General features: G+C 37.6%; 5 protein-coding genes and 1 long non-coding RNA gene across 9 annotated transcripts; 4 read left to right on the plus strand and 2 right to left on the minus strand.

Moving 5' to 3' along the window:
- Nucleotides 1-534: 534 nt before the first annotated feature.
- LOC135438874 (probable transcriptional regulatory protein MYPU_6240) lies at nucleotides 535-1,801 on the plus strand. Its single transcript, XM_064697413.1, has 3 exons — nucleotides 535-1,046; nucleotides 1,122-1,296; nucleotides 1,358-1,801. The coding sequence occupies exons 1-3, from the start codon at nucleotides 616-618 to the stop codon at nucleotides 1,526-1,528; spliced, it is 777 nt and encodes a 258-aa protein (XP_064553483.1). The 5' UTR covers nucleotides 535-615; the 3' UTR covers nucleotides 1,529-1,801.
- Nucleotides 1,802-2,098: 297 nt separating this feature from the next.
- On the minus strand, nucleotides 2,099-4,568 carry vtd (RAD21 cohesin complex component verthandi). The gene has a single exon (XM_064697412.1). It carries the CDS (start codon nucleotides 4,482-4,484, stop codon nucleotides 2,304-2,306), a length of 2,181 nt encoding a protein of 726 aa, XP_064553482.1. The 5' UTR covers nucleotides 4,485-4,568; the 3' UTR covers nucleotides 2,099-2,303.
- A 376-nt stretch (nucleotides 4,569-4,944) lies between these two features.
- On the plus strand, nucleotides 4,945-6,602 carry Mob3 (MOB kinase activator 3). The gene is made up of 6 exons (XM_064697415.1): nucleotides 4,945-5,100; nucleotides 5,249-5,399; nucleotides 5,471-5,594; nucleotides 5,653-5,756; nucleotides 6,098-6,213; nucleotides 6,294-6,602. Exons 1-6 carry the CDS (start codon nucleotides 5,059-5,061, stop codon nucleotides 6,417-6,419), a joined length of 663 nt encoding a protein of 220 aa, XP_064553485.1. The 5' UTR covers nucleotides 4,945-5,058; the 3' UTR covers nucleotides 6,420-6,602.
- On the minus strand, nucleotides 5,495-15,810 carry LOC135438877 (uncharacterized). Of its 3 annotated transcripts, none has more exons than XR_010437950.1 (3): nucleotides 15,632-15,810; nucleotides 14,947-15,508; nucleotides 5,495-5,817 (listed from the first exon to the last, which is right to left on the minus strand). It is a non-coding gene; the product is annotated as an uncharacterized LOC135438877 (long non-coding RNA). The 3 variants fall into 3 exon arrangements; XR_010437951.1 differs by having other exon boundaries at nucleotides 5,497-5,817; nucleotides 15,649-15,810; XR_010437949.1 differs by having other exon boundaries at nucleotides 5,498-5,817; nucleotides 15,638-15,810.
- On the plus strand, nucleotides 6,717-15,643 carry LOC135438876 (short stature homeobox protein 2). Its single transcript, XM_064697416.1, has 5 exons — nucleotides 6,717-8,419; nucleotides 10,507-10,820; nucleotides 11,716-11,773; nucleotides 14,999-15,297; nucleotides 15,356-15,643. Exons 1-5 carry the CDS (start codon nucleotides 8,005-8,007, stop codon nucleotides 15,530-15,532), a joined length of 1,263 nt encoding a protein of 420 aa, XP_064553486.1. The 5' UTR covers nucleotides 6,717-8,004; the 3' UTR covers nucleotides 15,533-15,643.
- A 490-nt stretch (nucleotides 15,811-16,300) lies between the features above and the next one.
- Dlg5 (Discs large 5) lies at nucleotides 16,301-25,688 on the plus strand. 2 transcript variants are annotated; one of them, XM_064697316.1, is made up of 10 exons: nucleotides 16,301-16,582; nucleotides 17,917-18,024; nucleotides 18,091-22,080; nucleotides 22,212-22,586; nucleotides 22,835-23,089; nucleotides 23,151-23,370; nucleotides 23,506-23,744; nucleotides 23,804-24,033; nucleotides 24,093-24,309; nucleotides 24,781-25,688. In XM_064697316.1, the coding sequence occupies exons 2-10, from the start codon at nucleotides 17,970-17,972 to the stop codon at nucleotides 24,882-24,884; spliced, it is 5,685 nt and encodes a 1,894-aa protein (XP_064553386.1). In that variant the 5' UTR covers nucleotides 16,301-16,582; nucleotides 17,917-17,969; the 3' UTR covers nucleotides 24,885-25,688. The 2 variants fall into 2 exon arrangements, with proteins under 2 accessions (XP_064553386.1, XP_064553387.1); XM_064697317.1 differs by having other exon boundaries at nucleotides 16,301-16,517.
- Nucleotides 25,689-25,691: the final 3 nt, after the last annotated feature.

Here is a 25,691-nt window from a genome sequence, read left to right on the forward strand (position 1 = left end):
TTTGTTGTCCGCCAAGTTAATAAATTATTTTTATTAGTTCCAATTTTCCAATCGCATATTTAGTCAGCAAGACGATATTTCCAAGCATTATTTTGTCCAATCAGACAAAGCACACAAGAAACTTTAAATAAACACTAGTTAGTGAGTTATTAAGTCCGCAATTTCGTCACTCAAAATCTTCATAAATTAATTTGCACATTCTAACACTCCTTTAATTTCATGGTATTCAAATAAACTGCACATAAAAAATGACGCTTACAGAATATATATATAATTCGATGTAGTTGCCTGATGTTGGCCAAGTAATTTCAGCGATTTTTAAATTTCTATTTAAACAACATGCCAAGAAAATCAGTATTTTTTTGTTATGGCTGATTTCGACAAGTAAAATGTATTAATTTTCACATGTTAAAATGATTATACTAAAATACCAAATTAATAGTTCCTTTACATGGATCGCATATGTTATTTCTGTTATATATACTTTTGCAGTTTTATCGATTAGCCTTTACTTAACATAACCACCCTGTACAATCGGCACGAACTATCGTAAACGCATGTGTGTTTTTAGTTTCCTTTCATTTTGTTGTTGTGAATGTTTCATATAAAGAAAAGATGTTACGACATTGTAGCCGAATCGGAATTGAATATTTTCAATTAAATTTTAATAAATGTTCGGTCCGTCACATGGCTGGTCATTCAAAGTGGGCAAACATAAAACATACAAAAGCCCAGAAAGACGGATTGCGAGCAGCCCTATTCACAAAGATTTCAAGACAACTTCGATTGGCTGTGCAGGAAGGTAAATCTGCGGACCCTGCTGTGAACTCGCTCCTACGATCAGAAATAGATAATGCGCTGAAGAAGAATATGCCTATCGGAACAATACAAAATACAATAAAGAAATGCCAGCATAACAAAGCACAATTGAAAAAACATCGACTCGACATAAGATTCAAAAGAAATGTTTATATGATTTGTACCATATATAGTGACAATATAGCTGGCGTTAAAATGGATGCAACCGCAATGATAAAAAAGGCTGGGTGGGTTAATAGTATAATTCATAAAAGATTAAAAGTTTAATTAAAAACTACACTTAAGTTAAACAACTTTTCCAGTGGTTCATTTGTGGATGTGAGCCATATGTTTCAAGATTTCGGCCTTATCGAAACTCGTTACAATTCAGAGTTAGACAAAAATCAGCCCAGCTTAGAGGAAAAAGTTACTGAAGATGCCATTCAGTTTGGTGCCGAAGAAGTAGAAATTGTTGATGCAAAAAATGCTGCAGTAAATGTAAGTTAAATTTGGGTACTAATATATATAAAATCGTATTTAATTTAGACTGCATTCTCAGTTTTTCTGCAGTCCTGTTCTATTGAGTGGCCTAAGCAGGACATTGGAGCAAAATGGATACAGCATTGAAAATAGCGAACATGTATTTACACCAAACGTAAGAAACTGGATTTGTTTAAAAAAGAGTATGATTCAAATATTGTCACAATTTTTTAGAACCTTGTGGTGCTAGCTGCAGATGAACAGAAAGCATATGATGCATTTGTCCAAAAATTACGGCTTGTTCCCGGCCTGGAAGACATTTATGACAACGTGGAGTAAAGTCATAGTATATATATATATATATATATATATATGTAAATACATAATTGCAAATATTCTATTTCATATTATGCGTATTTAAAGATGTGTTAGAAATATTTTATAAATTTAAAAACTATTTAAATTTATTGAGCCTACTGATAATATAACAACATTTATGCAATAAAATCTTTGTCAAATGCTCTTTACAATGTATTAGTTACGTGCTGTAATTTACAGATGATATTCATGGGCCCTATTCTTTCCAGAGTTATATAGTTATTTGATTAAAAAGTCAGCCCATCTGAAAATTTGAAAATTAAAAAAATAATTATTTAGTTGATTAGCTTAAGACTTCGGTTTTTGTTCAGACTTACGCTTTGTAAAGTTCGGGAACCGTTTTTATCTGTTTAATCTAGGTAGCCGTCAATAGAATATATATTCACAATGTTTAACATGTTTTTTTTCAAGTTTATAAACAATATTAAAAATTGTTAAATAATTTACATATAATTTTAATCAGTAAACATCTTGAAATAAATACAGAACTATTTTTAAAATTATATTTAATTGCTTTTAAAAACCGCAAAATTCTATTGAAGGCTTAATTACAATTTTTCATTTTATTGGTACGTTATTTCCTTTAAAAAAATACATGCAAAACTATTATTGTTTTCGGGTAGCTGCCAAATCAAGCAGGCTATTGATTACAATTTAGGATTGTCAAACAGAGGTCCACGTGTCACTGTTATGTCTGCATACGGCGCAGCTTGTGTAATGTGTAGCGCCTTGAACTTTTTTAATACAAGTAGGGAGTAGAACTTTTGCGCGGCCTGTTTTCTTGAATTTCGAACTGTTAGTTGCGAAAGCGTTAAATGATCGCTGTTGTTAAAGTGAACTCTGACATCAACAAAAAGTTGTGCTGCTCTTTTGTTTAACACCCTCTCCTCGAATTGTTCATCCGTTTCATTTTCCATTTGTTCTTCGGCGGTAGCATTCGGAAGACCCACTGAAGGTGGAAAATCGTAATCATTCCAATCTGTTGAAATCTCGCACGTTTTATTGAAGTTATTGGCAGCAGATATGGATCTAGCTTCAGTGTCATTAAAAATAGAGCTGACTTGGTCGGGCGGCAAATTTGGTATACAATCAATGTCACCGATTCCTCCGTGATGTGGAGTCATTTGTCCATGCTCCAAGCCGGCAGGTGTTAAGTCGCCGTGGTGGAAATCATCACCCATATCTTGATGCCCATCCCGTGGTGTTAATGGTAGTTCATTGAGATTTGAAAAGTTTTCCATGTCATTGAACGATAACAGGGCTGGACTTCGCATATTCTCGAAAATTGCAGCGTCACTTTGCGGTACAAGGCTTTCCCGCTCTTTTGTGCTAATGTCCAAAGACACGGCTGAGAGACCCAACGATTTGTCTTGTTCGCGAATCATTTCGGGAGGAGCCAAACTTTGTGTAAGAATATTATCTGTAGCTTGATCAGCAGTTATATTTGCAGATACATCATTCTTACGCTTGCGTCCCTTTTTATTCACTATAATAATCGAGCTCTCGCCCTCCTGTGCGTACAGTTCCAACGCCAGGACATCCATTGGGGCAATACTTGAAAAGTCCTCCAGGGGCGTCGAATGTGAAAGTAATTGCCGGTTATAATTATTCAAAAGTACTCTAGCGGGTATAGTTCGAGATGGTAGAGCAAACAGCTTTTCAACACCACCCGTCTCCTTCCAATACATTAACCGTTTTGTAGGTGGGGCCAGATCTAGAGTAGTGAGTATATCAGAAGTGTCTGCCAGTTGAGCTTTCATTTCCTCTCCCGAAATATTTTTGATTTCATCAATAATAAGCTTCCGCTTGCGCTTGGCCTTCGTGGTACCCTTGTAGGTAGTTGCATCAATGGGTGCCAGAGCGAATCCTTCGTCATCATTTTGTACAAGAGTTAAGTCATTTAACGCCGCATCGCCGGCAGAGGCATTGACATCTTCATTGAAATTATGGTCTTTTGCTGGAAAATTATCCTCCTTATCATCTGCAACAGAGTTGGCGCAAGAGGATGCCGGCGATGGAGCGTTGTTGAAGTTGTCAATACCATCGTCATCAGAATAGTCTGGTGGATTGTTAGCTTCGTTAATTTCCGTTAATTTATTTATTCCAACTGTTTGCGGCGGCTCGCCAAACAGATCATCCTCAAATAATGTCGGCTGGCCAAAAGAATCGCCAAAACCGTCACCATCCAGACGTTCGCTGGGCATTTCGGACTGTGTTATCGTAATATTTGGATCGTTCGATTCAACATTTGCCAAGACATCATCGTCAAATAGCTGATCATTTATATTGCCCGACATGGGACCACGCATCATTTCCGGTGTGTCTGCTTCAAATCCAATGTCTCCAAAGCCATCGTCCTGCAGGGAGAGCGATAAGCTGCCGTAATCTTCCCTCATTGTTATTTCATCGGCCCGGGATTGGTTGACGGAGAACTGGGCCTCAATGTCAATATCATTCAGTTCAGGCAATGCTGTGTCAAAATCGTGGAAAACTTCTGGTAATGTTATGGCATTAACATTGGCTTCCCTATGGCCTTCTGGTAAGTCCACCATTCCTGGCCTAAATGCCATTTTGATTTTAACAAACGCTTCATTGCAATCTGCCAAAAGATATTTTGCCTTTCTTGAGTAAATGCGCACTACCCCAAGCAGTAAATGTCCAGATGTACGTAGCGCCAATTTTACTTTTGGTTGTAAAATACCCTCCACAGATTTTTCTATATTTGTTTCGAATACGTGTGCTTTTGTAATTTTTTTATCCCAATGAGCTGCTAACCAAATTCTGGCTAGCGGCCCTTTTTTGGCCAATATAATGTGTTCGTAAAACATTATTTATATTATTTGTTACAATATTTTAGGCGATTTAATACACAAACAAAACAGAGATGCACAATTTGCTAAACAACATGGCGACCTAGATGCTACTATAAATTTTCGATAACCATATATCGATATTTTCATATATTTTAACATAACAGAATGTGTATATTTAGTGCAAATCATTAATTAATGTATAGTTTTTTCTTTTAAGAAATTAATTAATAGAACAAGAGCGGTACGCTAGATAAAATTATCACATAGACAAATTAAATATCGATGTGTCCAATGCTACTGTTAAGGCTCTGGTACTTATTTGTTTGATTAAATTTCTCTACAATTTTATATTCAATTCGAAAAAGAATTTAAATCCGATTTTTTTTGTTGTTAGAAAACAATGAGTGTTCGCTTGCTTAGCATTTATTTAAAATGTAAGTAAAAGAGCTTACACACAATTTTTAATGTCGGCAAAATATATTTTGGTATTTTTTAATTTCTATCGCTGGTCACACTGTGTTCACATATGTTTTGTTAAGAACATCAATATTTCTTAAACAATATAAAAATAATAAAAACGCGACAGAAAATGGCCCTTAATGGGTTTTTGGACTTCTTTCAAAAGGGAAAGGTATGTCCAATTTCTATTTGCTGTCAATGTGCAGTCAATAGTTAGAGTATTGATCGTAAATACTTCAACAATGCTTGTTGACATTTGTGTTTTTACAATAAATAATACCACCCGTGAGTAAAATAAATTCATAATTATTCGTTTGTAGACTTTTAGGCCCAAAAAGAGGTTTACCGCTGGTACTATTCGATATTCGCTTCACAAGCAGGCCCAGGCTAGTTTGCAATCTGGTATCAATTTACGGCAAGTTGTGTGCTTACCGGAAGGTGAGAATATGAATGACTGGTTAGCAGTACACGGTGAGTACCTTCCATCAAATAAATGTGTATATACAATTAATTTCTGATATAATTTATTGGGAAATATACAGTTGTTGACTTTTTTAATCGCATCAATCTCATATATGGTACCGTATCTGAATACTGCAACGAGACTACTTGTCCAACAATGTCTGGTGGCTCTCGATATGAGTATTTATGGGCAGATGGAGATATGTAAGTAATCGTGTAATGCGTTATTATAATGTAAATTATTTGCGCCTTCCAATTATAGGTACAAGAAACCCACTGCGCTTCCTGCACAGAAATATATTGAGTTTCTTATGGACTGGATTGAAACACAAATTAACAATGAAGCAGTATTTCCAGTTTCCACCGGTACGAACTTCTCTGGGCATATTTGATCATGTTTCTTTGTTTGTATAAGGGACTGTTGGGGCTGAACAAGCAAAGATCAAATTAAAATGACTTGCCATTTTTGTCAGGAAAAAGTTTTTAATAATAATATTTTGAAATCGATCAAGTTAAAGCTATAAAAATTGCATTAACATATATTAAGCAAATAACTAAAAATCAAAAAACGTTCTAAAGCATACCTAGCGATAGTTGCTTTTCAAGCTATGGAATGTATTCATAGGGCACCCTGTCTGTTTTTGTTTATTATCATTATTATTATGATTATACGTTATTAATGGTAATATCTGTATGCTTGATTTCAGATGTTCCTTTCCCCAAAACGTTTGTGTCACTCTGCCGAAAAATTTTAACAAGATTATTTCGGGTCTTTGTACATGTCTATATTCATCACTTTGATAGAATCGTAACTATTGGCGCGGTAAGTAGTATTTAAACAAAAGTTTCGACTACATATAGTATCTAAATATTAATACATATTTTGTTCGTGTATAATTGCAGGAAGCGCACGTAAATGCTTGTTATAAGCATTTTTATTATTTTGTGCAAGAATTTGAACTGATACCTCCCAAGGAATTAGAGCCACTTCACGAAATGACTTCAAGAATATGTAAAGACAAAGAATAATCATTTTTCAAGCATAATGATAATTCTAGATTTTATAACTTTTAAATCCAAGTCATAATTTTATGTTGATTTTCACAAACTTTAATTTGATATATGATTGTAAGTTAGCCATAAGTCTGTGATGTCCAAAATCTCACCATTAAACCGATTCACAGTGTTCTGATGAACAATTTATTCTTTAAATGAGTTTACACAAATGTAGAAACTTACATAAACCCCTCAACTAAGGTTTAAAAAGTTGTTTTTTATTGGCTGTATTATAAAAAGCGAAACTTATACAGGTGTAGCTGATGGTGGATATTTTGTTGGTAGACTTCGTTTCTTCCATCAGATTATCGTTTGGGTTCAAATGAGTTATATGAAGGACTACGAATTGACTAATGAGGAGCAGCACTTTAATATGAAATATGAAAATACTGGCACTGATTTTGACAAGAACAATGACGTGACATTTTAAGCTCAAGTTCTTTTCTACTTTGAAGCCGTTGGTCGTTACTGTCACTTCATATTAATGGCTCAAAGCTTTCTTGTGACACAATTAAACGTTAATAATCCACACGAAAAGTGAAAATTGTCCAATGTGAGACTAAACTTAAATTTAATTCATAAAAACCCAGGCGAATAATAAATACTTTGAGATATTTAAGTAATTTCTATCATTAAGTCAGAAATAAACTGCAAACAACGAATATGAAACTCCACCCACATAGGCGATTCCACGGAAAATTATTAGGTGTTTTATACACTCTTAATGTGTATACAGCATAAAGCGGCTATAACCAATAACAGTAAAGTAGGGTTGAGCTAACAACCTACAACCACTTTACAAGAACAACCAGCCCGTAAAGACCAATGAGAATAAATTGAAAAGAAGTAGGCAGGGCGACACCTTTTTCTACGAGCCGTGACTACTGTTTTTAGGGGTTGTTTTGATAGTCGAAAAGAGCGAACCCCAAGGAGCGAGCAATTTAGCTACAGCTTATACTATTACATTAAGTATTTTAATTATATAAAATTATGTTTATTTAATTGAATGGAAAATTTGTATTAAATATTATTACTATTGGCTCAAATGAGGAAAGTTTTTCTTTAGATTGAATACGTTTGCCCAATGTAGTGTAATTATGTTTTTAATAATAATCAAAAAATCTTGGAATTTATAAGTTATATATGCAGGGATCAATTGTAGGTTAAGATGGGGAATTAATTGTACTATTAATTGTATGTTTAAGTATGTGCCAATTGCAATACATATTTTGCATCACGGTTGTTGATTTAAGGAATGTGTCTTCTCTCCCAGTGATGTATCTTTCTCATAAAAAAAGCAATGTGATTGCATGAAGCTGAGCTAAATGGCATGCGCAGCAGACAAGAGCGGCATAGAACTTTTCTGAAATGAGTACAGACTCATCTCTGTGTTAGTTTTTATTTGGTTTGGAAAAGGACCTGTAATGCTATTGGCGTTTCATGCCGAGTAGTCGACCGTTTTATTTTGTAAGAGCAACTATGTATCGGAGTAAAAGTGCTGTGAAGATTTTAACATTAAAGAAACCATAATATCGTCTAAATCTGATTGCTAACGAAAATGGAGCAATTAGCACAGTTTGTAAACAAATCGTTTGAATTTAATTTAACTCATAATCGGGTTAATCATTTGTTTAACTCAATGACAAGTGCTCGTGTTCATAAACTAACCGACGCAACAGCAAAGCATATATTAGTCAACACAAATAGATTGGGAAGAATTTCCGTCGATAATTGCACCAATGAGGACGAATCCATGGATATTGATATAACCGATGTTTCTGTTGCGGAAGAAAGCAGCTCTGAAGATAAATCGATCCTACCAAAACCTTTATCATTAGTAAAACTTCGTTCGCTACAGCAGCAATCAATTGCAACTATCTCCAATAATGAACATTTATGTAAGACTGATCCTGCTCCTAAGCCCAAAAACTGGTTAATTTCTGATCTATTGGTGTCCGACGCACATTGGGAAGGTAAAAAAATAAAAGTTAATTTACACATTAACGCGAACACTCCAATTAACAAGTTTACAGTGTATGTCTGACGATATGTTCGTTAAAAGAGTTGTGTAAATAAAGAAAATTGTGTAAAGTAAGAAAGCTACATTGGAGAACTATCAGCCGTAACTCTCTTATAACCTTAAAGTGTATATTTACTAATTTTATGGATAGATTATGTTCATCATTTTTCTTGAGTAAATATGCGTATTGTAAAAGTAATCGATTCTTAAACAGTTTTTAAATCAAAGAGCGGATGATTGAAAGGCGAAAATAATAATCTTAGGATAAATGAGCATTCAACATATATATGCATTTGAGTAGTAGAATGTATGAATGTCATTACAAAAATATTGCGAGTTATTCAGTCCTAGAAATGGCCCATATATTCCTACGCTGCATTATTTTTAGCTGTTCTTTTATTTTCTTGTAATTCGTATTCGGTATTCATAATTTCAGGTGAAAAAGGTGAAAAGCCCAACATATACATATATGCATTTAGTAGTAGAATGTATGAATGTACCATTACAAAAATATTGCGAGTTAATCAGACCTGGAAACAGCCTATATATTCATACCCTGCAACATTCATAGCTATTTTTTTATAATTGGTATTCGGTTTTAATAATTTCAGGTGATAAATGTGAAAAGCCCACTGCTGTTTCCGATGATTCTAAAACGTGTATATTAAAACCAGTTAACAGTAATTCAAGGAGCAATGGCGACCTGAGATCAACATGCCAAGAGCCAGATTGTAAAGCCAGCAGCAAGTGCATAACGGATATGAAAGTTTATGATATCGAAACTTCGCTAAGTAAATATAAACATTTTTTTAAACGATGTAGGCGCGTGCAGTACAAGCTAAAAGAAGAAGTTTTCTTGATTGTGCGGTTGGTGACTCTATGATTGTAGCCATAAAGCAGTGATTCTGGACTGTGTCTAGGAGATATCGATTCTTGTAACTGGTGGGGGCAGGAAAGTGGCCACAATATGTTTGGCCCGATTATCAGAGGGGATCAGAGCGGGTTTTCTTTCCAATTTCGGGTGGTTTATCTATCAAAAATGTGGTATAAGTCACTTTTCGTGGTCTGCCCGCCCCTATTGAGGGTTAGTAGTTTATCTTCAGATCTTAAGGGGATATCATCAAAAGTCTGTCCTATATATCCTTTTATGTCAGCAGCCGAGTTGATCTATATATTTTGTCCGTCTGTTTGTATAAACCCACTCTGTGCACAAACCGGAAAATATATTGATTTGTAATTGTTAGTCTTGCTAATGTGCCAGTCTGCCTTTTATAATTATAGCATTTTTCTTGACGTTATTGAAGCTATTCCACCCGATGACTCCATAACTCATCCGCCAAACAAAATTACGAAAAATATTTTTCGACTTAATTAGATTATAGAACAAACAATAAATTCGGAATGTATATTTACATAAAAGCATACAGAAAATCCCACATACACACACATATACACGGCGGTTATCGTGATCTTTAGATCGTTTGTTGTTACAACTGATTTTCCCAATTTGCCAGTTTGGCGAATGCAAAACATTTCGAACAGAACTTTAGAGGAGGTAACCATTAGGCACACATTTCAAAAGCCCTATTTCAAAAGTGTTGAACAAATTGCTGACGTTGACGTTGCAATATATTTTTTTAAATTTGTGAACGATTATTAAAAGAGAATATTGAAGCGGCAGATCGCCTGTTCAAACGTAGTAGACTTTTATAATTTTTCAATTTCCATTTATGTTGTGTTAATTTATTGGAGTGTTATTTATATTAAGAATCTGCGTTTGAATTTTTTCTTCCAAATATAGAAATCATTAAAAAAAAAAATTGAAAACATATTGACAAAAAAACAGTAAATATATGAAAAATCTGTGCGTAGTTACGATAATATTTAAATTTTTGTGAAAAATGCAGTCATATGAATCCTTTGACAGGCACCAACCAATCATTTGTTTACCGATGAGAGCGTCGGCACTTTACATTGATTCATAAGATTTCAATATAAACTAAACATTTTTCGTTATGATTTATTATAAAAACTTTACAGAAATGAAAACTTCTGCAACAATTACAATCAACTTAAACGAAAGTTCGAATGATAGTAATTCTCCAGAAATATCATTGCATAAGGTGGTCCCTTCTGAAAAATCTTTATCTCCGGAACCACAAACAACAATAGGGGAAAATGTAGCCCGATTAGAACCTTCAGGACTTAGTAGTAAACAGCGACGATCACGAACCAACTTTACGCTTGAGCAGCTCAACGAACTAGAAAGACTTTTCGAAGAGACCCACTACCCAGATGCCTTTATGCGAGAGGAATTAAGCCAGCGATTGGGACTCAGTGAAGCACGAGTGCAGGTGAATATATACATATTAAGAAACTATCATAACTTCAAATAAGCTTCGGAGGGGTAAGTAGATAAAGATAAATATCCAACAGTTAGATCGATGTAAGAGCACAATCAAAATTCAATTTGTATTAATTATAATAGTAGCTAGGACAGGCAAGATTTACTTTTGCCGATTTTAAGTAAAGTCCTGTAACAAATTTGCCTTTTCAACCACCAGCCTACCAAGAGATATGGGGTGTTAAGTGGTTTACGCCGCCCTTCGTTACAATTATGCCCAAGCAAGAAAATTGTAGAAACAACAGGGGGCCGATTACAACTTAAATGCTCAATCAGGGCGACTCTTAATGGACCGCTATGTGGTAATGTATGAACAACGTACTGGTTCTTACAAGTGCAATAAATTACAAGTCCCTTCTACATACTTACAATAAATTTATTCTAACTAATGGATATGAGCAATGGTAACACTTAGTTCTCCAAACTTTAGATATGGCCTGTCAAATATCATGTAGCTATCGTTGTTGCGATAATGGTTTCTAAGATTATTATCATCTAAGATGGTAAAAAAGGCTAACCTTCAGTTTATCATATATACGCTTATACGTTTCTTTATAGTCGCGTTTTCTTTTGTTTGCTACTTTAAGTGGTCCATGGGGGTATTAAGCCAACCGTGGTACACAAGATACAATAACGGAAACTTGGTGTAAATTATATATTGTCTTTAAACTCGCAGACAGCAGAAAGCTATCGCTTTTTAACTATCTATTACACAGTCTTAGAAACTCTGTTGCTAGGCAGAAAATCAATTCAATTGGAATCAACAAATTATTTTTCTAATAAAAACACTTGATTCAAATATGAAGTATTTTTAAAAGGATAACATTTCTTTTACATATTTTTAGGTTTGGTTTCAAAACAGAAGAGCCAAATGTCGAAAACATGAAAATCAAATGCATAAAGGTAAGTAAGCCGTATGACAATCGTGTTCTATATGCAAGAAATTATCTTGAAGAAACTAGAATATATTTTGGGAAATCTAAGGTTCTACATTAAACCTTTAATTAATCAAAACTGTGAAAATTTGGGTAAACTTAAAAGTTCAAGTTATCCTCGACATAAATTATACAAAAATATATTGTTTATAATCGAAATAAGAGTTCGAATTGGCAGGGAAAGGATAGCGCCCGCCAAAAATTGACCAGTTATTCCTAAAAAGTCATTGAAAATATGGCTAGAGGTCGTTTGCCGTCGCTAAAATTTGTATTTGGCGACAAGGTGTTGTTATAATAAAAAACGGCGTATAAATTCGCACTCAGCGTAGCTTCAAACGCAGCGAATTGCTCTTTTATAATGTACACGCGAATGGGTAACAATTCAGAAACGTTGTATGATGTTGAAATTAAAATTATCGCTGTTTTGAAATTCGCATCTGCCGTGATTTTCCCCGAATTCCCCTTCGGATATACTGTGTACCGCCGTGACAGCGACACAAATCATTGCCAACTTAATCAAATTAAATATTCCAGCCGTAAAAGTGGAAAATAAAAATGTTATCGGCGAAGCTGGGGCGTTGATGAATGAACATGAAGCAATCAGAGTAGAGGTTGGTTGGGTGAGATCTTGATGTATTAATGATGATACATTTAAATAAACTGTGAAACCATGACATATTGTGCTAAACAGTTGGTTAAATACAGACAGGCTAGAGACATTAGGACAACTGTGGCATTACAGCTAAGCTGTAAACTTTCAACATTTACTTAACTAATTGCCATGTTCTTTTAAATTTACATAAATTAAAATAATCTCCATGTTGAATATAGCGACAGAAGGATTGTGGCTTAGGATGGCATTAGCAAGGGTGCACATAAAATTAAAGAAAAAGGAATAGTGCAGATAAAATTGAAATAAGACTTCAACAATTTTCAATCTCGGAGAGTGGGTCCTTAAAGTCATAACTTCTTGGTATATATACTCTTTATTAATAGATACACGTAGGAATATTACATTTACGCATTTGTGAATATGTAATTAATGATTGCTTCAACGTCGATGTGGCCTTGCTCTCTCCACTTACCTCCCCCTTTGCCTTCACTAACTAGCACCCAGCTGGCTTTGTAGCACGAATTTGTTAAATATGACTTTATGACTTGATTACATAGCACGACGGGGACTCAGTTGCTTGTTGTCATGCCACAGACACAATTTATTTGTACATGTGCATATGTATAGCGAGCGAGTATTCCCCGGCCTTGCCCGTGGCAAGTTTTTGCTGTACATTTTAGACTTAACTTTTTCACCCAGTTTCCTGCCGTGAAAATACTAATCTGTTTGAAAATTTATTTGGGGTCTATCGAATTAAGTACTAATAGTTGAAATTTTTAATGCACGCCCGTGGATTATTCGAAAAACGTATCAAATAAATTATCACAAAGATCTCTGAAAATGAGTTTAAAGTTTGAATTTAAGAAGTAAACAAAAAAGTTTCAAATTTTCCGCTTAATTTCCACAGTTATAGGCGGAATTCCCAAAGTGTTCATTAAGTTCTAATGAGTTTGAGGACTTTAAAGATAAGTTTGAAGCAAAACTGAACACTTCGACACAAAAATCTTTGAATCGAATTTTTCACAGAAGAAGCTTGTTCTCTGCAAAAAGTGTGGCACATACCTCCACTGAGTTTTTTTTAAAAATATTCGGAAATTCATTTGAATACGAAGCGTCCCCATATCTTTGATCCCCAATTATACCCTAAAATGGATTTTCTGAGAAGTGAGACACCTCGTGAATCAAATTTAGCACAGATCTTTGAAGATGGCAAACAAAAAAGCTTCATATAACTCTTTTCAGAGGTTTTTCCACACTAGGGGGTGGAATTTCCTAAAAGCCCGTCTACCACATAAGGCAACTACAGTGAAAATTTCAGCTTGTGGGTGCTGATCACCAATCAGTTAGTCAGACAATTAGGACGAACAGTTTTATATATAGAGAAAAAGGGTATAGTAAATTGGAGTACTTTGGCTTTGGTGTATACTACGTTTCTATCTTATTTGATTTATTTATTATATTTGATAACTTTATTTTTCCAACAACAAGAAAGGTTCTTATGGCCAATCGATAAAGAAATGGTGTTATGTTGTGCCCTATATCAATGATTCAATAACCGAGGTTAACTAAAGTTCATATGAATGTACATACATAAATTGTTGAGCAAAATGTTCTTAGGGGGCAGAACAGTCCAAGCCCGCAGCAGCAAAAACAAAGTAATCAAATTAAAATTCGAATAAAAAAAAGAAAACACCTTTTTCATACAGAGTAAGGCATCGTTTTATGGGCTTATATCAATTCTCAGACTTTTTATCGCCACGAAAATAAAATAGCCCTAAAAGCAAAACACTGCATAAATGACGAAGCTAACCTGGTCTTGGCCTTGTGGTCCCTTGAGTGTCATTTTGATATGTGTCCGTCTGGCCTTGGTCCAGAGATGGGGGTGCAACAGCAAATTGCGGCAGTAAGAGCGAGAGTATCAAGCCCTCAACTCGAGGGTGTTTTCATGGCAATAAATTAGAAAATGAATTCAATTACTTGTCACGAGTTTTTGTACCGATTTGCCAAATTGGGATGTTCATTTGTATTTATGTACTTGTATTTAGGTGTGTGCTTATGTAAATTATTTACACATAGCATCATACTTTTTCAAGAGCAAGTTCTACTATTTGTTAAGGGCAGTTCTGAGCAAAGTGGCCTGCGCTTAAATAAATGATACTAAAATGTTGTGCTGTATACCTAAGACCCCGAAGACACAACATATTCGCTATAGTTATCAGATCTTAACTTGACCTTTATAACCGATAAGAGTTTATGAGAGCCTGTGTATTACTGCAAAAAGTAAAAATGCAAACATCTGGATAATTTCTGAAAGCGACGCGTTCATACAGACGGACATGACTAGATCGACTCGGATGTTTGTCGGCCTGAAGACGCTTTTGTCTGCCTGGTGCATACTTTTGTACAAAAACATTATACCTCTATACCCATCTAATTGGGTTTTTGGTATAAAAATATGAGTACATGATAAATTAAATGTTTTGGTAAAAGTGTCGGAAATAATAAGATATACGGATTTACTTACATACATATGTACTTAATACTTCTTTTGATTCATGCAAAATATGTTAAATATTGCAGGTATATTACTAAGCAGCCGAAGCCCGCCGGTGTCAACGCCTCTCGAGCCTTGCCGAGTGGCACCTTATGTAAACTTGGCTACTATCCGCAATACAAATACGTCTATTATGCCATCAACTAACGCTTTAAGCAGTGTGCAGCATCAATCCGGGAAAAGTGCCGTCAGCATTGTAAATAATCGGGCTCCGTCACCAGCGGCTGTAGTGTCGGCCGCAGCTGAACACTTTTCCGGCAGCGTTGCAGCAGCAGCAGCATTTTCCGCCTTCGATCCAGCAATTTTATCCGCTGCTGCACACCAGGTAGTGGCATAAAGCATAATTCACGAATTGAGTTACTTATGTGCTTTTGTGATTTCAGTATGCGGCGGCAATAAGTAATAGAAGCAGACCCGCTGGACTTTTCGCATTGCCGCAGTATCCGCTTCATTTGGCCGCATTTGCCGCAGCGCACAAGAATTCCAGCATAGCGGATTTACGAATGAAGGCTAAGAAGCACTCCGAGTCATTGGGCCTTGAAGCAGATATAGTTATTTAGTACATACTTTACGAACTAAATTAGAGTAAGACTAGTCTAGAGTTGTCTAGTTTAAGCAATCTACTATTTTATTGATATTGAAACAATTGCAATAATTACATTTACCATACTATTACCAGATGTTTACTATCGATTTGTTTCAATAAATAAATATTTAGTTGTCTTGTTTTTTAAGTTTTGCTTAAGTTTTTGTATGTACGCAGTTTTTCAATTCGGTGAGACAAAACATATTTCATAATTAGAATTTAGAATTTACGGTTCAAACTGTCTCGACTCTAGAGCCAAATCAAAAGTATGACACGAAAATACACACATTTTAGTACAAGAAAAATACCAAAACGACAGTTGATATAAATCGTCATCGATAACAGAAAGTCTAAATCAGTCTTCTGTTATGTTACAAATTCTAAGATGAGGAGCAGTCTGTTAACATTAAACGAGATTGAAAAGGAACAAAATTAAGATTAAATTATTAATTAATTTTGCACATCGTGCATGTGGCAGGATTAAACAGTTGTAAGCTCATAAGGAACATTAACTACATGAAATCAAATAACAAATTACATTAAGACGTAACAACTATAATAATTTAAATTGAACACGTTATTTTTAATTCATATTTAATTTAACATACGACACCGATTATATTTTGTATAACTTTTTTTCTAATTACGCTGACCTATTTGAAACACGGTTAAAATGTGCAGTATTCTTCAGATACAGTATTTTGTTACTCTAACCGTAAATCAGTATTTTAGATTCGGAGGATACGGTCGCACTCTAACTTTCACAACGAAAATATTTTATTTTTATTTGTTATTTCTTTTCATTGAAATAGAACTAGACAATTTAAAATTTAATAACAAGTTATATTACAAACGCAATGTCAGTATGTTAATAAATGAAATTTACGATGAAGGGAAAGTGCTAAGATTCGAGCTAACAAGCCATCCCATTGGCAGCCAAGATCCGATCTCCATCTAAAGTATGAAACGAACATACATAGAGTGAAAATAAAGAAGTGACGTTTGCACTGTCTAGACTTTGAAGGTTGTTTTTTTTTCGTTTTTGTGACTTGTAAGTTATTTCTTGGGATAATTTACACAACTAATGTGTGTATGCAATTAAAATATGTTTATGCTGTGAAGTTTGACCTTTATGCGAATTATATCCTGCTCAGTTACTTGATTTCATCTATATATATTAATTATTAATAATATAAAAATTAAATGTCGTTGTTGCCAGTTGCGCATTCGCATCCTCAACGTCAGATGAAGCGCAGGGGCTGAAATTGGGGTGTAGTCGTTGCTTGCTCATTTCATTCATTTGTTGCGCTTGTGTCTGTGCGTATTCCAACATGTATGTACATTAATACAAGTATACATACATTGAGATATACACATACATCTTCTTTCTTTTCTTCTATAACGTTTACTCCAAATAGCATAATTTCTTGATGTTTGCCCAACTCTTTCTCTCTACTTTTTTTTTTTTCTTTATACGTCAACTTTTTTTTGATTGGAAATGCACGTAATTTACACTTTCTGCTTGGCTGACTCAATTAATTCTTTTAGTTTAGTTACTGTCGGTGCTCTATTACCTTTTGCTTACTTATAAGATACGCAGTTGCGCATTCAATTTGTGCAACAGCAGCAGTAAGCGTCAGTGAAGTCATTAGCCCCTCAAAAGCTAGACAAACTAAAGCTAGCTTTAAGCTTTGCTGCTCTACTCCCGTTTTTACTCCCACTCGATATTTGTTTTGGTTTCTTTTTTATACCACGAACCCATTGAAAGTGGTTAAAGAGAGTATAATGGTTTTGTAGAATTTAATGTCACAAATTTATCCGACTATATGCTTATGTTCTTGATCAACATCAACAGCAGAGTCGATCTAGCTTTTGTTGTTATCCGTCAGTTTGTATAAACGCGTCGATCTTAGATACTATAAGAGCTAGAGACTTGAAATGTTGAAGGTAGATTCTCTTATAACTGGAAAATATTGAGTTTATTCAAAGCTTCTGTAACTTGCCCCGTTTCCAAGAATTGGATATCGACTTCCTGGTTTTGGTCATATCTCGGAGTTTAAATGAGCTAGACACACTAAATTTTAAAAGAAGACACAGTCAAACAAATTATTTTTGGTACATATCCCTAAGCTTTTAATATTAAAGCTTAACATGTATAAAATATTGGTATAAGTTGGGTTTGTAAATACACGTAGTTAAATGTGTTGTATAGCACTGTCAGTTTCCGTATATTTTTAACCATTATTTTAGACCACCTATTCTTAGCTTTATGAAATTATCAAATTATATGCAGAGCATCACCTGTCCCTTGCACTTTTAACGAATTAAGTCTAACATTTGTAAAATCTTGTCTTTTAGCTAAACCATATATCTACTTATTGTACATTGAGTAAGGTGATAAAGATGTTGTGATGGCGAAAATGGCATCTGGTGACCTTTCGTTGACCAGCACAAGCAGTCAAGAGGGTGAGTAGTAAAGGACAAGGCGTAATTAATGCGACAAGGAGTATCTTAATCCTTTTATTGTTGCAGAAGAAAGTTCTGAATATGTGGGCTATGATAACACACTGCGACCGCCTTCCAACTCCAGTGGTAGCACAACAGCCGCCAATATGGCCAACAATAATGGACCTACCAAGGTTGTCAGCAGTGTAGGAGGCGTTGGGGGAGTTGGAAGTAATGTTAAGAAATACGAACTACTACAGTCACAGTATGAATCAGCGATGTTGGAGCTGGGCACGCTGCGGCACCAGCATTCCAACTCGGAGCGGCGTTGTGATGAACTGGCCACGCAATTGAATCTTTATCAAGAGCACTACATGGCTGATCGTAATAAGTTTACGGACATTGTGGCTGAGAGTGCACGCCTAAAACACAAATTGATGTTGCTTGAGAGTCAAAACCAGAACAATGGAAATGCTTCAGCTCCACAACAGTCAACAACCAGCAGCAACGCGTTTTACTATAGTAAGATGCAGACGCCTTGCGATGGCAGCTGCAATAGCAGCGAGAAGTTGGCGGAAATGAAAAAGGAGCGCAATCTGATAGCTATGGAACGTGAGAAATACAAGAAATCATACATTGAGCTAGAAAAGGAGCGCAACTTTTATCGCGAACGCGGAGATGAGAATCAAACTCTTAAAATGCTACTGTCCAAGGAGACAAAGCACGTTGTTTCATTGACCGAAGAGCTAAATCAGCTTCTCTCCGAGAAGGACAACGTGCTGCAAGAGCATCAAAAGATGTCTGATGATCTGGCGCTAGCCAACAAGGAAATCGACCGTCTTAAAAAGGATGAGCTTGTATACAAGAACGAATTAAAGTCCTTGCAGTTAGCAAATGCAGAGCATAAGAAGCGTGATCTACTGAAGTCGCGGGAGAGCAGCTGGTCTAAGGAGTTCAATAATGATAATAAAGAGGAGTTGGAAAAATTACGTAAGAGCCTTGACAAGGCTCAGTCTGAAGTTGAGCGCGCGATGCAGGATACCGAAGAGGCAAAACGTGTGCGCGACTGGGCAATCTCACAACGTGAGAAAATCGTACAGGAGCGTGACTCAGTAAAGACGCTCTGTGATAATTTGCGCAAGGAGCGCGACAAGGCGATATCCGATTTGTTGATGGCCATACGCGACAGTGAAAAAATTAAAAAGCAAAAAGATGAGGCACAAAAGAAAATTGATGCACTCAAGGAGCAGCTTGAGAGTCAAACAACAACAGCGATGCCTTTCGATAGCGCCTCACGTCGCAGCTTTCGCTTAAGCAGCTTTGAAAGCGGCGAAGATCTGCTGGAAATTGAATTGTGCAACTACCATGACTCAGATCTGGGCATAATACTAGATGATAGTAACAAGCGTCAGCTGGTTTGTGGTGTCACCAATAGTTCGTCTGCGTTTGGCAAGCTTAAAATTAACGATGTAATATGCAAAGTAAATAATTTGGAATGCCAGGGCGTATCAAAGCGCATGGTTCTAGACGAAATACGCGCATGTGCACCGCGCTGTCTGCTGCTCGTATCACGCACTCGTCACAGCAAAAGGCACTCGTACGCTGTGCAGCTTAAAACGAACGGTCGTGATGCCATCGGCTTGCAGCTAGACATGGGTGTTTTTATAGCCAAAATAGAGCCCAATTCGCTGGCCTTCTACGAGCCGGAGCTGGATGTGGGGGACCGCGTGCTGAGTATAAACAATAAATCAATGGATTCGTTACAGTCGATTGATGAGGTGATGCAGTTGCTTAACACCGACACTGTCAACATATTTGCTTTAAAGTATGTGCCGGAGCAGCAGTCCGATACGCACTGCCGCATGACCAGCTCATCAGCGCAAACCGATAGCTCCATTGACTCCATGCAACAGTTAAATAGTAGCAGCGGTGTTGCTAGTGGTAGCAGCAGCGCTGCGAAGCATCCGTCCAAATTTGCAGACTTTCTCCGTAAACTGAAATTCAGTAAACCGGGTACTGCCGATGATAGCTTTGAGCAGGAGCACGATGTGGCCATTGCTGCCTTAGATTCAGTGCTCAGCGAAAATAGCTCCGAGAAGAGCAAAGAGAATCTCTTCAAACGCCACAAGCGCGGAAAAAAGGGAGAAAAAGAGGCGAAAAGCATGGGTACCTGGCCCCGTACCAACATCTCACACGATAATCCAACTGGCACTATTGTCCAACGAGGTGGTGAAAAAAAGCGCGCGCTTATGTCACTCTTTACCGCTGGGCCCATCAACGTGGATAAGGATGATGATGTCGTAGATCAGGTTGAGACAAAACCGCAATTGCAGCTTCAGGAGCTGCCGCCGCCACCGTTGCCACCGCAGCTGTCCAAGCCGCGCAACCTTAATGGCGGTATGATCAAAACGCATCCCAATCGCAATTCTAACCCTGTTGGCAATGTGGTGGCATCCACACTCTTTCAGCCGGGCAACGTGGGCGTAACTTATCCGCGACATTCGCTATATGGAGGCGTAGTTACGTTGCCGGAGGACAAGCAGCAGATGCAGCGACCCGCACCGCTAATGGGCGCCAATGCGCGCGTGAAGCTGCACGGACAAGAACGATCTAACCGTTTACACAATCCACATCGTTTTTCGCTGAATATACCACCCAGCGGAGGTGATTTTTATCAGCCCAAAACCAGCGGCCAGCAGGCACAGCAGCAGGTCGTCCCAGCAGTTGCAGCCGGTGAATTTCCATCCCGCAAGCAGCAAATGTTTGATATGTTTCAGCAGCCAGCGCCGCCGCTGCCATTGCCTAAAGCAAATGCCGTCTTCATGCCACTGCATCCGCCGCCGCGTGTTTCTGGCGGCAGCGGATCCGCTGGTTCAAGTTCGGGTGGCCCAGTGGATATTATATCGCTTAAGTCACAAAACTCTATAGAGTCCATGTTGTCGGCAAAGAGTCCGCCCATTAGTGAATGTAATGTGTATCGAAAACGTAATGTACCGCCCATGCCGCCAAAACATGTTCCAAAATATCCCAGCGATAGCGAGAGCGTTGGGTCAGGCATCCTGGTCACCGGAGGGCACAATTATTTGCCCCCTCATCAGGCACACATGACTACAGTTGGCAATCGGCACACACCACTCTTTCCCAGTTTTCCGCCCAGCAGTCATGGCCTCCGTTACATGCGACGTTCCAGTCCTCTGACGTTACCATCACCTCCACCGCCAAGTATGGCGACAACGCCGCAGGCCTCGCTACCGGCACAGTTAGAGAGTAATAGCAACAGCAGTACCATTGGCATACCATCTGAGCTGGAGTTTGCGCCAGGTCAGCACTCGCAGCAGCTTCCACATTCACATCAGCACATGCAGCACCCGGCATATATCGACTATAGCCAACAACAGACCCAGCACTATCCTTACAGCCTCGCTGGCGTAGCTGGGCCTGGGAATGGTATAATTTATGAAGGCGGCACCTTTCCGCGGAAGAAAGACAACCAACGTCTGCGTATTCCGTCGAATCCCAGCGTGGCCAGCAACAGACAGAATAGCAGCAGCTTGGTTAAGAACAGTTCTGGTTCCATTGACCATCACTATGGTGCCAGCAGCAATTCCGGTCACACAGCTTTGCCGGTTTCGGTGATGAGCTCTGCGCTCCACACAAACTACGCCGCGAACGTAAATAGCATAAATGGCGGTGGCGGCGGAGGAGGCAGCGGAAGAGGCTCGCCCATGCCGCAGGTGCATGTGGAGGTCCTTAGTCATGGCGGGCCAAGTGGAAGTGGCAAACGCAGCGTCAATGTTGCCACGGATTTTTTATGCCCCGGAGACCTTAGAAGAGTCACGATCGATAAGCGCGACAAGTCGCTCGGCATTACAATACAGTGCAATAACAATGGCGGCGGTATTTTTGTGTCCACAGTTGCCGACAAGAGTACCGCAATGCGTGCCGGTCTCCAGGTGGGCGATCAACTCTTAGAAGTCTGTGGCATCAATATGCGTGCAGCTACTAACGAAATAGCTGCAAATGTGCTGCGCCAGTGCGGCGACTCCTTTACAATGTTGGTGCAGTACAATCCAGAGAGTAAGTAGATACCAGTAGTATATAGTACAATGTGGGTTCGGTATAGTCAATTTTGTAGTTTTTTTTTAATTGGAAAATATTCTGGCTTTTAACTTAAAAGGAATCTTCTTTTCAACTAACTTATCTTTCAGAGTTTCACTCAACTGATTACGAGGGCATACACAACCTGGAACCAGAATCTCCCCTTAATCATTCAGGCTCGCCAACCCCCCGAAATTCACCGCGACCGCCAGCTCGCAGTGTACAAGCAACGTTGCCGATGCAGCAGCCGCTGACTTTACTTCCGTCCGCGGTATCTGTCACACGTGCGCCACTCTCTCATCAATCGATTAAGGATCAGAGCTTTACAGACAGCTTGGAAAATCAATCGGACATAAGCAGTAGCCAGGATATACCTTCATCGGCGGCCACAACGACCACTACAACCGCATCGGCTACCTCAACCGTTTACGATGACGACACCAAGCTGGCACTGCCCCCCGCTCCGCCATCGCTGGCTGCAGAGGGTAAGTTTCATGAGCGGAATTTATTTTGTTAATAAATTTAACTGGGTTCCACACGGGAAAGACTTAAGTTTACTTTAAGCTATGACTTATATATTTCTTATTGCCGAGACGTAATTTTTTTAATTAGATATTTTGAAATCTCCGAATAAGAAATCCGAAAAGGGCAACATTCATTAAATAAGTTTAGTTACCATAGACGCAAGCATAGACGCCTTGTTGCACATTTATAATTCTCAAATATTTTGCAGCTCTGCGTTTTGTAACGCTTCACATGGATAAGTCAAAGAATCTGGGTATCAAACTGTTTGGAGGTAACAAGGTGGGAATCTATGTGCACGACGTTGCGCCCGGTTCACCATCAGATCACGCTGGCATACGCAAGGGTGACCTCATACTGGAGTACAATGGCGTCGATTTAAGCGGTGTAACCGCCGAACAGGCTGCAAATGAGATCTCCAAACTGACCGACACTGTAACTATGCTAGTGCAAAACAAATTACAAAGTGAGTGGCAAGTTAAACTTGGAAATTATTTCGATTTTATTTTTGCAATCCATCCTTTTAGCTCTTAAGCAAATCAAGGATAAACCAGGCGATTCGTTCTATATACGCGTGGGGTTTGATCGCATTGGTGAATTAAACGAGGAGGACTTGCGTTTCGTCAAAGACGAGGTGCTTTACGTGGATAACACGGTGTTTAATGGTACGTTTGGTCTGTGGCGCGCTTGGAAATTAGATTCAATGGGACATCGGAAGGAGTGCGGCGTCATTCCAAGTCAAATGAAGTAAGTGTTGTATTAGTAGAAGAAGGAAAACAAATGTACAACGTAATTTTAGACCGATTGTTGTCTAGAATGTATGCAGTATATTGTAGTTATCTCATTTTCACAAAAAAATACTATTTACTTTCGCTTTTTCAGGGTGGAAGAGGAGCTGCGTTCGGGGGAGGTAGTGGACTGTGATACAGGAACTGCGCGACGCGGCAGCACTTCAGCCCGCCGATCATTTTTTCGCCGCAAGAAAAACCAGCGTAGCTCTTCACGCGATTCAACGGAGATAGCAAGTTTTAGCAATACACAGCTAAGTTTCTTTCCCGACTCGGGCATTCTAAACGATGATGGTGGGGTCTTGAGCTATCAGCGGGTGGAGCTTCTGGACTGTGAGTCAATATTGTTCATAATGTTTGTTTACATAACTAATCGTATTATTTTGCCGTAGCCCCAATACGTCGACCAGTGCTAATCATTGGGCCGCTGTCAGAGTGCTTGATAGATCGTTTAAAAATCGATTTTTCCAATTTATTTAAGTTGTGCGAAGTAACGACCATGGACTGCTCACAGGAAGCCATGGAGGAGGGCCTCAAGGAGAATATATTCGTGGACTATCGTCGGCGTGGTAACAAATTCGAATGTACCACCGTAGAGGCCATTAGCAATGCGTGCAAGATTGTGAGTATCTAGTCAAATAACCACAATTCAAGATTTTAACACATTCTGATGTCATGCAGGATCGGCGCCACTGCATCCTAGATGTATCGATCTCAGCCGTGGAGCGTCTGCAGCGTTTGCAAATCTATCCGATTGTACTGTTGCTTCGATTTAAGTCGGCCAAGCAAATTCGCGATATACGCGACTTTGGCACCGACAAAATATCAGCTAAAGCAGCTAAGGAAATGTACGAGCGTGCACTAAAATTGGAGTTCGACTATAAGCAGTACATATCCGGTGAGTAATTGCTCTTGAACTATGCCTAGACCAACTACACTGTCATACAAATGTTTGAACTTCTGCAATAACTTTATGTTAGTCTTTGGCTGGCTTTACTCTTAACTGGGCTTACATATTAATACCAACGATTTTGATATTGAAAGTTCATGGAAAACCCTTTAATTTTGTATCTGCAAGAAAACAAACTCAATAACAACCTGACTTATATGTTGAATGATGCACAAGTAAAATCGAATTGACTTTCAATATCCGTGTCGTAAGAGTGATAGTTTAAACACCTGTTTGATCGAAAAAGTAGTTTTGATTTTCTGAACAGCATGTGCGACACATGTACACATTCTGCACATGTACACATTGTCATTGATATTCTATTGAGTATTGAACACACTAGGTGATTAAAGAAGTTCTTTTACTTTCTTTTTAAATATCTTTAACTTAATGTTATTAACTTGTTTTGTATTTATATAGCCGTTATTCCTGGAGTCAGCATCAAGCATATGTGCACACAGATCAAGGATGCTGTTGACAAGGAGCAGGACAAACTTCTCTGGGTGCCTGTTACAAATGGCTAGCACAATCACACTAATAAATGTGATGCGATGGTTTTTTTTTAGATTCTATTAGCTTGCAGAAACTTCACAACGGATCTTCTGCATACGTGCGCATAGTATTTGTGTACAGTTATTATATTCAGTTCGCGTAACGTAAAGTCGTTATGCTAAACACAATTTGCACTTATTTTGTTTGGATATAGGGCGCAGTATCTAGTATGTTTGTTCCATGTCTGATTTAATTTATATAGTATTTTAATACTGTGGGATAATAATTGTTTGTCTGGACGAGGATTTTAAGAATGTTCATGTAATATTTCAATCGATTTTTGTTAAATCATGCAATTATGTTATATTGCTTCAATTCTAATTCTGCATTTTAAATTAAATTTTGTTGCAGTAAAAATTTCGCGTCATATCAGTTTGACTATTAAAGTTTACTTAATTCAGTTTTTGGGCAATATTTGAAAAAAATTTCAAATTACAAATATATTTAAAAAAGTGCCTTTTATAAAAAGAAAAAAAAAAGCAGTGAAAGTATAAAATTAGTTATGAAAATGCAGACTTAAAGTCTTTATTCTATGAACAAAGTGGATAATGACAACATGCTATTACTATTACGGTATTACTAAAAAAGTTAATGTAAAAACTGATACATAAAATGCCTTTAGCAATAAAGAAATGCTACAAAATTTAAATAAATCTTACAGAACAGTAAAATATGAACGTATTAAATACACTATAATCTATTTTATATAAAATATACTTACATACGTAAGAATGTTATTACGCGTATATATTTTTGCAATAAATATTTTTTCAAAATTG

This window comes from Drosophila montana, unplaced genomic scaffold (genome assembly GCF_035044405.1).
Source record: "Drosophila montana isolate Dmon_TW-CO22-7 unplaced genomic scaffold, ASM3504440v1 contig_402_1, whole genome shotgun sequence".
NCBI classification, from domain to species: Eukaryota; Metazoa; Arthropoda; class Insecta; order Diptera; family Drosophilidae; genus Drosophila; species Drosophila montana.

What these genes read in the sequence shown, in the direction of transcription:
- Dlg5 (XM_064697316.1), top strand. Translation starts at nt 17,970, where the DNA reads ATGGCGAAAATGGCATCTGGTGACCTTTCGTTGACCAGCACAAGCAGT. An exon ending in CAGCACAAGCAGTCAAGAGG is followed by an intron (nt 18,025 to 18,090) that starts GTGAGTAGTAAA and finishes TTATTGTTGCAG; the next exon opens with AAGAAAGTTCTGAATATGTG. An exon ending in GCGGGTGGAGCTTCTGGACT is followed by an intron (nt 23,745 to 23,803) that starts GTGAGTCAATAT and finishes ATTTTGCCGTAG; the next exon opens with CCCCAATACGTCGACCAGTG.
- vtd (XM_064697412.1), bottom strand. Translation starts at nt 4,484, where the DNA reads ATGTTTTACGAACACATTATATTGGCCAAAAAAGGGCCGCTAGCCAGA.
- Mob3 (XM_064697415.1), top strand. Translation starts at nt 5,059, where the DNA reads ATGGCCCTTAATGGGTTTTTGGACTTCTTTCAAAAGGGAAAG. An exon ending in TGACTGGTTAGCAGTACACG is followed by an intron (nt 5,400 to 5,470) that starts GTGAGTACCTTC and finishes GGAAATATACAG; the next exon opens with TTGTTGACTTTTTTAATCGC. An exon ending in GAATCGTAACTATTGGCGCG is followed by an intron (nt 6,214 to 6,293) that starts GTAAGTAGTATT and finishes GTATAATTGCAG; the next exon opens with GAAGCGCACGTAAATGCTTG.
- LOC135438874 (XM_064697413.1), top strand. Translation starts at nt 616, where the DNA reads ATGTTACGACATTGTAGCCGAATCGGAATTGAATATTTTCAATTAAAT. An exon ending in GCAATGATAAAAAAGGCTGG is followed by an intron (nt 1,047 to 1,121) that starts GTGGGTTAATAG and finishes CAACTTTTCCAG; the next exon opens with TGGTTCATTTGTGGATGTGA. An exon ending in CAAAAAATGCTGCAGTAAAT is followed by an intron (nt 1,297 to 1,357) that starts GTAAGTTAAATT and finishes CTGCATTCTCAG; the next exon opens with TTTTTCTGCAGTCCTGTTCT.
- LOC135438876 (XM_064697416.1), top strand. Translation starts at nt 8,005, where the DNA reads ATGGAGCAATTAGCACAGTTTGTAAACAAATCGTTTGAATTTAATTTA. An exon ending in GTCCGACGCACATTGGGAAG is followed by an intron (nt 8,420 to 10,506) that starts GTAAAAAAATAA and finishes AAAACTTTACAG; the next exon opens with AAATGAAAACTTCTGCAACA. An exon ending in TCAGTGAAGCACGAGTGCAG is followed by an intron (nt 10,821 to 11,715) that starts GTGAATATATAC and finishes ACATATTTTTAG; the next exon opens with GTTTGGTTTCAAAACAGAAG.